The sequence below is a fragment of the Moschus berezovskii genome, chromosome 4, assembly GCF_049115385.1.
Source record: "Moschus berezovskii isolate FMDL1 chromosome 4, NW_MosBer_1.0, whole genome shotgun sequence".
Classification (NCBI taxonomy): domain Eukaryota; kingdom Metazoa; phylum Chordata; class Mammalia; order Artiodactyla; family Moschidae; genus Moschus; species Moschus berezovskii.
In genome coordinates, this window is record NC_142463.1 from 26,226,656 (window position 1) to 26,240,688 (window position 14,033).

At 35.0% G+C, this 14,033-nt stretch overlaps 1 protein-coding gene across 6 annotated transcripts in view; it reads right to left on the reverse strand.

Annotated features, from left to right (window-relative positions):
- Positions 1–14,033, reverse strand: part of EPS15 (epidermal growth factor receptor pathway substrate 15) — a 152,681-nt gene that overhangs the window by 80,426 nt on the left and 58,222 nt on the right. For all 6 annotated transcript variants that reach the window (XM_088835283.1, XM_088835285.1, XM_088835282.1 and 3 more), the window contains exons 9-12: positions 8,003–8,092; positions 6,910–7,055; positions 5,062–5,218; positions 827–912 (exon numbers count right to left, since the gene is read on the reverse strand). In XM_088835283.1, coding sequence (XP_088691409.1) covers positions 827–912; positions 5,062–5,218; positions 6,910–7,055; positions 8,003–8,092 — 479 coding nt within the window. The remainder of the gene's footprint in view (positions 1–826; positions 913–5,061; positions 5,219–6,909; positions 7,056–8,002; positions 8,093–14,033) is intronic.

Sequence of the window (14,033 nt, forward strand, 5' to 3'; positions counted from 1 at the left end):
CATGGACGGAGAAGCCTGGTAGGCTATAGTCCACGGGGTCGCATAGAGTCGGACACGACTAAGCGACGGAACGGAACGGAACGGAATGTGTTATTCAAATACCTAAAGTTGGAGGAAAAATTATTTCAGGGGAAAGCGAGGGACAAAGTTAGAAGTTTGGGATTAACATATACACACTACTATATATAAAACAGAAAATCAACAAGGACCTACTGTATAGCATAGGAAACTGTACTAAATATTTTGTAATAACCTATAAGGGAAAAGAATTTGAAAAAGAACAAGTGTATGCATGTGTATATATCTATATATGTATATATATGTGTACGTGTATATATATAAAAGGAATATATATGCATAAAAGGAATCATTTTGCTATATACCTGAAACTAACACAACATTGTAAATCAATCATAATTTAAAAAAAACCAATTAAATAAATTTTTAAGATATACTTATTTCACTGTCCATAATTAAACAGTACCTTATAGTTGATGGAAGGCCATTATTTATTTGGAAGTGACTTTTTCTTTATTCGGTGCTACACAAGAAAATAGTACATCCTGCAATTAAAGGTTGCCTTAGATTTCTTGCCTGGAGAATCCCAGGGATGGGGGAGCCTGGTGGGCTGCCGTCTATGGGGTCGCACAGAGTCGGACACGACTGAAACGACTTCGCATTGCATAGATTTAATAAGGTACACTGATTCCCATTTTAAGAACTATAGTACTTAACCAAATAAACTAGTATTTACCAAGATTTACATTAGAAACAGAAAAGAGTGTGTGTGTATTTATATAGTCAGGTATAATTTTACTTTACATACCTCTGTAGGTCAACTATTTCATTGTTAAGGGTATCTAGCTCCTTAATAGCAGAGAAATCTGCAACAGGACTTGATCCTATGATGTTCTAAAAACAAAGAGTTCACAATTACAACATTATTACTAACAAATCGCATGTGGAAAAGCATTAAAAATGTTTAAAAGTACTATACGGATACATGTTTTATGGTATTACTAACACTTTTAATTCACTTAAGAAAACTATCATATCTACTGTAATTTCACACACATACATACAGAGTTATATACTAAGACATATTCCCTTAATCTCTCTAAAAGCTGTTGTTCTATAATATATACCACCACTTGAGATCTCAATGTCTTCATCTTAGCCTGTCTAGAACACTGCAATAAAGAAGATAACAGATTTATAAATTAATTCCTCCACTGAAGCATAAATTTCTCGGGGAGATGAATGGTGATTTATTTGTATTTGTATCAAATAAATGATGGTTAACTTTATTTAATTAAACAAATATTTACTTTCCTTAAATACTTTCAGTGTCTCCTCTATTTAAACTAAAGCCAACCACCCATCATATTCCACAGTAAATATTAATATCACCATACATGAAACTATCTTCATATGATATCATTTACATAAGATTTTCTTTTGATAATGAAGATATCAGAATTAGTCTTTGAATGGTATTTGCATTTAGAAAACCCAGCTGATTTATTCTGGGTCCTGCTATTTTACTAGCTGCATGATTTCACTGTAAAACAGGGAAATAATCTCTTGCCTGACCACTTCAAAAATACTGCATATGAAGTCACTCTACAAACTTTATGATATTTTATAAATGTAAGCTATTATAATTAACTTCCTCAACAGAAATGCTCTTTAAAGATAGAGAGCCTCTCAATGACTTGCTTCTACTCTGGCTCAATTTCCTTTGTGAACCATTTTTGTCACCTTACATAACCAGCTGAAGTCAGGGCAAAAAGATTAATTGTTCCTTCAAACACCTGACCATATACCCTATGCTACAAGCAGATTGACAAATAATGGGATGATCACCATTAGGAAATGTTAAAACTGAGATTTAAACATGTAAAACTAAGATATATTGAGGACCTTATCAGCAGAACATAAAACTTACTATTATACTTATGCTGCTATGAACTTAATGTATGTCACCAACCTGCACAACAGAAGAAGAAATCTGGAAGTTCACAATATCCTATCTGCTCATAATTATAAAGGTTTACAAATAACTTAAGTACTAATCTGAAAACTGTAGCACGGTAGGTAAGGCAGGTATTATTATAAATCTCATTTTAGAATTAAGGAAACATACTAAAGGACTTGCTTAAAGTTGAACCCAGCTAATGGGCAATATTGTCAGGAGACTTGCAATTAAATTCAAGTGCTATTTCACATTATGCCCCTCAACACCTGCAAACTAAGACCATTTAAATAAAACTATTACCCTAAAAGCCAACTCAATAAACAGATACATCCATAAAATGTGGCAAATAATCATTTCTATACTTCTTTACGTTACACTGTGTGACAGTCCTCGTGTGCTTTGTTCTGATTATCAACGTCAAAATTAGGATCAATTAGGATTCAATTAATGCTAGTCTCAATTTTATATTAATTACAGATCTGTACCAAATATACCTCTTACAATGTTTTACTATGTGTTTCACTAATATACAGACCCTCATCATTCCATATTAAATTAGAAATTTTAAAGTGAGTTTCTGAATGTGACAAGTATTTACCAGGATTTTAACTTATGAGCTAAGCCTGGCCAGACAATTTGAAAAGTGAACAAAATGAAAAATAAGCACTTAGTCTCATTTTCATCACCAAGAGTAACTTACATCACCTAAAAGCTACTGAGAACTTTGCTATCAGAGGTGCAAGCAAACCAAGAAACTCATGACTCCCACACCTCTTCTTATCACTGTAACTCAAAAAAAGTGACTCACATCTGACAGTCTTTCACTATAAAAAATATCATCAAATAAGAGTGAGATAAATAAGTTTAACTTTAAGCAAGTTATAAAGTGATACCACAGATGACTCCAGAATGAAGATTACTTAGTTGATACAGATTAGTGTGCTTGTGTGCGTCAATTACAATTACTGACACAAAAATTAAACTCCCATTCCAGAGCAATAAAACGACATTCAATCAGGAAGCATGGAAAGGTACAGCTAACAGTATATAAGGCATAAGAAGAAAAATGTACTTTTTTATGTTCCCTTGTCACAGAATACTTTCTCTCACCCTGTTTTGTGCATTACAGAAAAGTTCCACTTTGGTGATTCTAAGTGGATCAGAGCCTAAGGAAGGCAAGTTAAAATGCACACAAGGACCAAGTGACCGACATGTGACAAAAGCATGCTGTCCAGATATTTTCTCTGCATCAACTTAACTGCATAAAAAAAAACCCTCTAATTTCAAAATGTATCTTGTAAACCAAAAACTGTAATGCTAAAAAAGGCATAAAGTAAAGCTCTAACCTTGAGAGAGTAGAGTTAAGAAACTGACAGTACAAGAAAGGCGAAAAGCAGAGTGCTGCAGAATGGAAAAAATAGTCCAAACTAGAAAAAACACAGAAAGGAAAGCAACGTTCAAAAAAGGATTGGTCAAAGCTGCAAAAATGCAGTTCTAAAAAAATTAGATTATAAAGAGAAACTAGATTATTTGAACGACAAAACAAATGCAAATTTTAATTTTTAAGGTTAAAATTACTGGTTATAGGTAAGACAACAATGATAAAATCCCATTTTAATGAATACTGATATCTCATATAGAAATACATATGCTCCAGTGAATGGACTTTACTAAATCTACTAAACTTAAAATTCTGTACAGCAGATGCATCTCAAAGTGTCTACTAATTAGAGCCTTTGATGAACAAACTTAATTTGCTTCAGAAAGTTCTGCTGTATGTGTATTCCGTGTTGGTGGGAGATTCAGTGGGTATAAAATGAAGGGGGCAAGGGAAAAAACAGTCTATATAGGTAAAAGAAGAAGAAACAACACAGCATTCCATAACTGAGGTACAGTTACAACAGGGGGCATAAATACAAGTGTGTAATCTTTATCTTTCCAGGTGGCATCACTTTTAAGGCTTCTCTACAACTTAGGGAATCCATGTCCTACATCAAAATAAATCTCAAAAATTCACAAAATACTCCTCCCCAAACACTGACAAAGCAGATTATCAGTTACTTTACTTGAAAATAAGAATAAAAACTCTTACACATAACTTCTATACTTAGTGGCTATAAATTTCCGTTTAGTTGAATTAAGAGAAAATAATCCAATCTTGATTTATTCGATTTGTTAAAATGGGATTTTTTAACCTATGCAACAAAATTAATGCAAAACCAAAATAGTCTACTGACATTTTAAAGAGAACTCTCCTCATATCAAATATGTGACAACTCCTATATATATAACTTTAAAGAATCACCACAGTCATGGTTACTTTGTAGGTCACATGAAATTTAAAGACACGAAGTACATAGTTTTAAGGCAAATAGCCACTAGAGTAGGCAGGCTCTTTTAAGCTCTATTACAAGGCCAAGGTATTATAAACCACAATATTAGGAAGTGTTTCTAGATGAGAAAAGAAAATCAAGATACAATATTACTAAAACATGTAGTTTTGAAAATCCCCACTGTTGGCCAGAAACAAAAGTAGCTAAAACCTGTTTCTAACTGTTCAGATATGAAATGTGATTGTATGTTCAGGAATAGAGGTCATCCATGTGGCAAAAGCCACATAGGTTTTTTCCTTAAAAAGTTTTTTTTTTCTTTTTATGTAAAATCATAACAAGTAATCATAATCTCTTAGGTTTTGTTTTCAAATTTGTATTACTTTCTCCAAGTGTGAATTATCAAATGAAACATAATAATTTAACTCTTATAGATTTCATTTAAAATCAACACTATTAATAAAAATTAATTCACAAATCCACGAGGGGAAAAACAAGATCAAATTTTTCCGATTTTCAGAATGGAAAACATGGTTGCCATCCGTGTAATGAATGGTGGGAAAAACGAGCTATAGCCCAAGCATATCATACAAGGCACTGATCATATATAGGTACAAATTAAACTACAAACAGTATACTTCTCTGTTTCTAGCTAGATACATTTTCTCCACTATTCCATACAAACTGAGTTTGTCATCTGACACAGCATTTGTTTCTTTCTGTTAACTGCATTAAGGTTTTAAGTTGTCTTACCTTTTGTAAAGTGGCCCTATCTGATGGTGGGATCATCTCAGGAGTAAGAATGTGAGGAGGATCAATGCCCTTTATTAACTTCTGATTGATTAAGTGAAAAGCCAAGGCAAACTGATCTTTTGAAAGCTTCCCACAGTTCTTTGTGTCACATAATGCCCTGTGCAAATAAACAAAATGAACAGTATATATATGCCACAACTAACATTCTAAAAATCCAGGGGAAAATTAATATGACTATGGAGCTTTAAAATAAACATCATTTGAATTAAAAAAGAAAGCCACACCAACTCATGGCTAGCCCCAAACTCACTAACATGTTAGAAGAGAGATATTAATTATTAATAAAATGGTAAGAAAGAGAGACCATTCACCTTGGTGTTGAGCAGGGGGTCTACAATCTGTGCTTTCTTATTCATTTCCAGAATCACTACAGAGTAAAAGTTGTGGTGGGCCAATATTCTCTGCTCCCAACATTTTAAATATTAAAAGATGTTAAATAAAACCTAAAATTTCGACAAATTTGGTTCATTCATGGCATTAGAATGATTATAAAACAAGCAAAATACCCTGTGTCAGCTTGTTTCCTGCAACTTTTGAAGTAGGAGGCTATAAGGATCCCCAAGTCAAAGAAAAACAACAGCTGCAAATGGAGATCACGTGTGGAAAGAAGGCAGCAATCTGGAAACCTTTACAAAATCACTTGAAGAGAAACAGCAATGTTTTATTCTATTTGCTTTTTCCTTTTCCTATTTTTTTAAACTCAGCTTTCTAAAGTTCTGATCTGAATGATTCACCAAAAACCAACGAGGCCTGACAAAAAGACTACAGACTATGGTGTCAAAGAAACCCTGAATTCCACTTTTCTACTTATTTCTTCCTGTGATGTTGGCCATATTTTTTAACCTCTCCAAGCCTAAGTTTCTTCATCTACAAAGTGGAGACAACATCCATCTTGTAAAGTTACTATGAGAATTAAAAACAAAGTACATAAGAAGTCTGGGCATAATGGGAAGCCCATGACAGCTGTCATTTATTCAGCACAGTGCCTAGCCGAGGCACTAGAAAGTGGAAGCTACCATTAGTTACATATATTTAAACTTTTCCGGTTTTGAGTTCTTAATGTTCTTAAGGCAGATCTACTGTCCTTTGTTCTTTTCTATGTTCCTCTTTGCAACTATGTTGCAAAAACGATTTTTGATGTCTGCCCCTTGAAACCTCATAACTAACCTCAGTATAATGAGACAGATTGGCAGCTGGCACACTATAAAGCATTTTCATTATATATTATCTAATTTAATGTGAAATTCACTAAAGATGATAAAGTTTGTCACTTTTAAGGACCAAGTGTGTAGTTTCCATGTAAAGGTATAAGTATACATTTACCCTACAGAATTATAAATAATGCTTTCAAGATTCTGCTTTTTAATACTGTTTAAACTTCAGAATTTTGGATTCTCCTTTAAAAACTGAAGTTTAATAGTTGATATAAACCAATGCTGGATTTTAACATTCTAATAACTGACACTGTCAACTTAATAAAATTATAGGTAACCTATCCTCAAGCTTTTGTCCACTACTCAGAAGAAACCATCAAGAGGGAGGGGATATATGTATAATTATGGCTGATTTGTGTTGTCCTACGGCAGAAACCAATACAACACTGTAAAGCAATTCTCCAATTAAAAAATAAATTTATTAATAAAAAAATCATCAGACAAACGTTTCACTACAAAGTTCTAAAACAAAAACTGTCCTACTTACTAATGCCTAAAAATATTAATAAGAATGCACAAAAGTAGAGCTGATATAAAACCATTATTTGCTTTTTAAATCAGCTTAAAGTCTTACCAAATATGGGCTAGTAAGGCAGAAGGTAAGCCTGTCTTCAGGAAGATTTCACGGACTTCCAATCCTGACACAAATCCATCCATATCTTTATCAGTTTTCAAGAAGATTTCATCATATTTAGCTTTTTCTGCAGGGGATACAATCCACTACAGAAAAAAGAAAAAACATATATATAAAATGAAACAAACTTTCAAGTGCCCCGTTTCAAGTCATGACAGTATCTGTCACAAATTCTCAGCAACTCTATCCCACTAACTACAGCAACAGTGTGTCACTTCCATCATACCCCAAATGAAATGCTGTGATGAAGAGAAAATTACAGAAAAAAAATATAGGTTAGCCACAGGGCCTATATTTACAGATGCCCATTTTATTTTTTAAAAAAATGAGTAAATTCAAGCACAGTTAACTCTTGACTTATGAATGACCACATTAATATATGTAACTGGGAGAGTTTGTATAAATAAAAGACTCAGATAATTCTAAATCTCCATTTTTTTACAGTTTCATTCTGCATTCTTAACTGTAGCCGAACAGTTAAGAATCAGGTGGTTTATTTGCATATTCTGTTGTTATTTTCCTTCACTTAACCTGACAAGAAGCTGGCTACAGGAAAAAAAGGCCTTGGAGAACACAAAATTGGATAATTGACCCCAAAGAATAAAGAGTTAACTTAAGATTAAACAAACAAAACATCTATTAACTATGCCAAGGCAAGCATGCCAGATTAACACAGTGAATCTTCTATCTTCAACTTGAATTCCAGGTAGATCAAGGCAAAGCCAACGAAACCTAAGTAAGGCCAAATACAGGAGAGGATTATCTGTCTTCTTTAGGACATCACAATAGACAAGTTCAACCAAAGGGAGCCCTGAAGTTTGATCTCTTTCACTGTTCCTTCTATCTTCATCAAGCGATCAGATCTTAAATGCCATGCACTTTGTTTTTTTTAAAAAGTCCTTTAACAATGATAAATCTATACCTGTCTTAACGGTGCTTTGGTAGGTAAAATGCCTACTGGTGGGAAGGAGTGGTAAGGTTCCTTGGCTGATGCTGAAGAGGGGATCAACCGCACAGGGCCTGATATACTGACCGTTTTCCTCTTAGAAGGTGGCACCAAGGCTGGAGGCAAGGACATTGGCACAGGTTCTTTCTCCAGTGCGCAGTATACCAAAAACATGGCCTTCAAAACAGATGAACCAGAATCATATATATTAAAATCACTTAACAACATCCACCCACGAATTAATTTTTGTTCAACAAAAGGCATCTTCAACCTGCCTCAAATCCTTTTATTAAGAAATTAAGCTGGGAAGGAAAGAAAGGAAAAAAGGGAGAGGAATGAAAGGAATGGAAGGATAAAAGGAAATAAATTAAAACTAAGCAACTTTTAGGAATATATCCTAAGCAGTAAAAACTCAGACACACACCCTTCAACTAAAAGGCTTATAATGTCAAATGAAAACAACCTGGGGGGAAAAATATTTGCAAAGAAAGAACTAACTTCCCTAATATATAAAGAACTCCTACAAATTAACAGAAAAAAAACACAAAATCCAGTAGAAAAATGGATTAACAGATACTTTATAGAAAAGTAAATACTAAATGGCCCATCCTTTAACTTACAAAAATATGCTTTCACTCACAAGAAAACAGAAAGTTCCAACTATATGAAAACACCCTTTCCCATCTATCGGCAAAAGTTCAAAGTTTCATAACACAATTTTGTTACCTACAATGGGCAAATAGACAATCTCGTACATTGCTAGTGAAAGCTCACACTAGTACCAAGCCTACTGTAAGGCATTTTGGCAACACCTACCAAATTACTGACTTCCCTTTTGGCTCAGCAGTCTGATATCTGGGAATCTATCCTTACATATTCTCTACCTATCTACGTAGGAAAGAATGTATGAAACAGGTTATTAACTAAAGAACTGTTTCTATCAGCACTTAAGTGCTCATCAACAGAAGACTGGCTTAAAAGACTGGTATATCCATACAATGAAATACTATCAAACAAACCTAAAAAAAAAAACAAAAACCACCAAACCCATGGGAAATATTCTGTACCTTAACTGCAGTGGTACCTTCACAGAAATAAACAATTGTCAAAACTCATCAAATTATATATTTACAATTTAAATATGTAATTCATTGTATGTAAAGTAGTTCTCAATAAAGCTGACCAGAAAAAAAGAATCATGGAGCACTCTGTGTGAAAAGATATCCAAAATAAAATGTTAACGTGAAATAAAGTATAGTGTTGAACAGTGTGTATCTATAATAGTGTATAATCTTTGCAGTAACAGGATAACAGTTACTCAAATTTGTTTCAGTTTGCATTAAGAAATTCTAGGGGTATAAACAAAGGCAGTATACATAAGAATAAGTACGTAGGTGTAAATGGAGCAGTTGAGGGCAAGGATGAAACTGATATTTTTTTCCACCGAATATCCTTTTATATTGAACTGATTTAGGAAGCATGAACTATTTTACCTATTAGAAGTTATTTTTAATTATAAAATACAAAAAAAAAAAAACCAACCCACAAACTTTCTATTTCCAAAAGCTTGAAACGCCAGAAACAAAACAATCTGGCTAGCACATACTTCCAACCAAATTCACAATATATGTGACTATATTAGCTTGGCACTGAGTTAAAAGAGTGAGTAACATGCACATTAAAGGTCAGCGTTCCTCTTGTACAGATGGGAGTCATTTCCTGGAAAAGTGGACACTTGAAGCAAAAAAGCTATGTCAGCCATCTGCTGCCAACAGACAACACATTTTTTTAAAGTTAAAAAAAGTATTACTAAGTTCATGTTGCCTTGAAAATAGTTTTCCTGACAACTGAAGGCAAAAATTTTTCCACCAAATAAAACAGAAAAAGTGAACAGTATGCCGTTATGATTATGTCTGATTTCCTATTATATTGTACTTTATCTTAACCAAAATGTATCATTGAAACAAATACGGCAACTGAGTCAAATGATATACACTTGTCAAAAACAAAAAACCCACCAAAAACAAAAACCTCCTTACCCCAAAACCTGGCCAGCAAGTAGCTTTTAAACTGACAAGTTCTAGGTGCTGCTGCTGCTGCTGCTGAGTCACTTCAGTCGTGTCCGACTCTGTGCGACCCCATAGATGGCAGCCCACCAGGCTCCCCCGTCCCTGGGATTCTCCAGGCAAGAACACTGGAGTGGGTTGCCATTTCCTTCTCCAAAGGGTGAAAGTGAAAAGTGAAAGTGAAGTCGCTCAGTCATGTCTGACTCGTAGCGACCCCATAGACTGCAGCCTACCAGGCTCCTCCGTCCATGGGATTTTCTAGGCAAGAGTACTGGAGTGGCTTGCCATTGCCTTCTCCAGTTCTGCTGCTGCTAAGTCACTTCAGTCGTGTCCGACTCTGTGTGACCCCACAGACGGAAGCCAACCAGGTTCCCCCGTCCCTGGGATTCTCCAGGCAAGAACACCGGAGTGGGTTGCCATTTCCTTCTCCAATGTGTGAAAAGTGAAAGTGAAGTCGCTCAGTCGAGTCCGACCCTTAGCGACCCCACGGACTGCAGCCTACCAGGCTCCTCCGTCCATGGGATTTTCCAGGCAAGAGTACTGGAGTGGCTTGCCATTGCCTTCTCCAGTTCTAGGTACTAGCAAACGCATTTGCACAGCTAGAGATAGACACTTAACTAAGAAGCATTTCAAACATCTTTTTGATGATTTCAAGGTAAAAGCATCAAAAATAAACCTAAGCTTACTCCGAGACATAGACAACAGGAAAAGAGGGCACTTTGTTTCACTGCTGCAGTCAGATATCACTAGTGGCTCACTTTCTTTGATTTTTTTCATCCTCTATGCTTTTAGAGAGTATTTCTCAAATTTTAGTGGCCATCAGAAACACCTAGAGGGTTTGTTAAACACAGGTTTTTCAACCCAACCCCAGTGATTCTTATTCAATTAGTCTGAGGTTAACGCCTGAGAATTTGCATTTCTAGTAAGTTAACTGGTGACACTGATGTTATTTATGGGAGACCATACTTTGAGAACCAGTATTTTAGGAGTTTCCTAAGGAGTTCTGTTTGCTCATTGGTTTACTCAATCAGCTGAACTGCCAACATCTAATAACAGCAATCAAGGATGAAAATATCAGGTGTTTTTTTTTATGCCTTCCAAGTAATACATGCTTCCTTCATCAATTTAGTTCAATAAATCATCTACTGAAAAGTTTCTTGCCACCAGACACTGTGCTAGGCATTACAAATACAAAAGTGAAGGGATCTCTCATTTTAACAATCCAACAGAAGGAGCAAACATGTGAAAAGTAAATTTCAATGCAATGTGAACAAGTTGAGAGAGATTCTTAACAATTCTCTAAGTCCCCAAAACTCTTCATATAATGAGGATCCAACAAATAATACTGACAAAAATTTCACCACCTTCAATCTAAAAACTTATCTAACAGAAAAATTTAAGAATATGAAAACGAATAAAGAGATAGGAAGACAGAATATAAGGTAAAAGGGTCATGAGTCTCTCTCTCCAAGGAAGAGAGAAGGATAAGCGGGAAATTACAGTGGAGAAACTTGGCAAACACAGCCTTAACCAAGTGATGAAGGTTAATACTACCAGTGATGGCATGTGGACATCATGTACCCTGTGCCCCAATTGCCAATAAAAGTGATGAGAGAGGTATTCTACATCTGAGGTATTCTTTTCAAAAACTCATACCCTTAGGCTAATTATGAGAAAAACACATTTTTCTAGGTTGGAAGACATTCCACAAGATATCTAGCTAGTACTCCTAGATAATGTTAAAAGTTATAGGAAAAAAGGAAACACTGAGAAGCTATCAAAGACTAGAGAGACTAAGAAGACATGACAATTAAATGTAGTGTGGCAGCCTAGACGGAATCCAAGGACTGAAAGGAAACACTGGTGAAATGCAAATAAGGTCTAGAGTTCAATTAACAGTAATGTACCAATGTTGGTTTTAGTTTTGACGTAAGTACCATGACAATGTAATACTTAATATTATAAGAGAAGTGGGGTGAGAGGTATTGAGGAATTCTATGTATTTTATCTGCAACTTTTCTATAAATTCAAAGCCATTCTAAAATTTAATAAACATAAAAACAAAGTCAAAATCAGCATGATCTAGAAGGCCCAGGTTCAGCTCTGGCTCTGTTACTAACCAATCCACTTAGAGGAGCTAATTTACAGGATCTTGTTAAACTCTAAAAGCTATGATAAAGCATAAGTTCATTTACCAAATATTAAATTATTAAATTTAAGGGTCTTCACTTTAAGTTTAAAAACCGTTGTTTCAGACTCAATAAAACGAAGAAGTATTTCGCAGAATAGGACTGCACACTGATAGAACTCATTCCAGCAAAGGGAACAATAAACTTTAACATAATTATTAGTCATTTCCCAATATCATAATTTTTTATTTATTTTATTTTTGGTTGCGCTGGCTCTTTTGCAGCACATGGGCTCAGTAAGTGCAGCATATGGGCTCTAGGGCACATGGACTTCAGGATTTGTGGTGCACAGGCTCAGTGGTTGCAGTTCATGGGTTCTAGAGTGTGGGCTCAGTAGCAAGACCCAAGCTGTGGCACCTGGGTTTAGTTACTCTGCGATATGTGGAATCTTCTTGGACAAGGGATCAAACCCGTGTTGCCCCCTGTATCGGCAGGCAGGTTCTTATTCTCTGTACCATGAGGGAAGCCCCCACAATTTTATATATTATGGTATTTTGAGTTTTCAAACAGATACCAGAGAGGAAAATTTGACTCTTTCACAAAATGTCCCCTTTATGCCCTATCAGACATTCTCTTCAGCTAAGTCAGTCAGAAGTAAAACTCAGGAAGATGTACTTCCAATATCCTTATACTCTAGTCATATAATTCATTCATGAGCAAACAGAATACTGATAATAGTCATAGACATTTAAAAAAATCTTCAAGGATGTGGAAATTATTTTTTGCCATCTTATTTTTGTGTGTATACATACACACATGATTGCAGTCACTGTCAGCAGTTATTTTGCAGCCTGGCACTGCAGCCATGAAATGAAGAGACACTTGCTCCATGGAAGGAAAGCTATGATAAACGTAGACAGTGTATTGAAAGGCAAAGACATCACTTTGCAGACAAAGGTCCATATAGTCAAAGCTGTGGTTTTTCTAGCAGTCAGCTATGGATGTGAGAGTTGGCCCATAAAAATGGCAAGGCAATGAAGAATTGATGCTTTCGAATTGTGGTACTGGAGAAGACTCTTAAAGAGTCCCTTGGACTACAAGGAGATCAAACCAGTCAATCCTAAAGGAAATCAAGCCTGAATAGTCATTAGAAGGACTGGTGGGTGCTGAAGCTGAAATTCCAATACTTTGGCTACCTGATGTGAAGAGTTCACTCATCAGAAAAGATCCTACTGCTGGGAAAGATCAAAGGCAAAAGGAGAAGGCAGCAGTAGAGGATGAGATGGCCAGACAGCATCATCAACTCAATGGACATGAATCTGAACAAACTCTGAGAGATGGTGAAGGACAGGGAAGCCTGGTGTGCTATAGTTCATGGGGTTGCAAAGGGTCAAACACGATTTAGCAACTGAACAACAACAACAACAACAATATGTACATACCCATCGCAAAAGTCATTTTATGAACTACAGAAATGAACCCTGAAAGTAGTTTTCAAACTCATTTTAATTGTGGCCAGAACAACCAAGGCATTCTAAGACCTAACTTTTACAAATTTAGTTAAAAGAAAAAAAGAAAAACTCCATCAAGATACTCTAGATTCTGGATTTTTAACTAAATCACTAGATTTCAGAGAATATAAAAAGTATTTACATTTGAAAAGAAATAAGTACTGCTGATTAAAGGTTAACATACAACAGAAGTTATAAAAGTTAGAATATCTCACTATCTTCAACTTTATTCTAATTAAAAAAGTAAACCAACCCAAAAATCCCACTTGTGCTATAAAAGGAAAGAAAGAATTTGATTTAGTTAAGAATTTTAAAGATTAAGTCTTGAACATAAAGACTCAGGTTCAACCAAATTTTGGTTCATTAATGAAATAAGAAGTTATTGTTTTTAAAAATCCATACTGTAATTCAA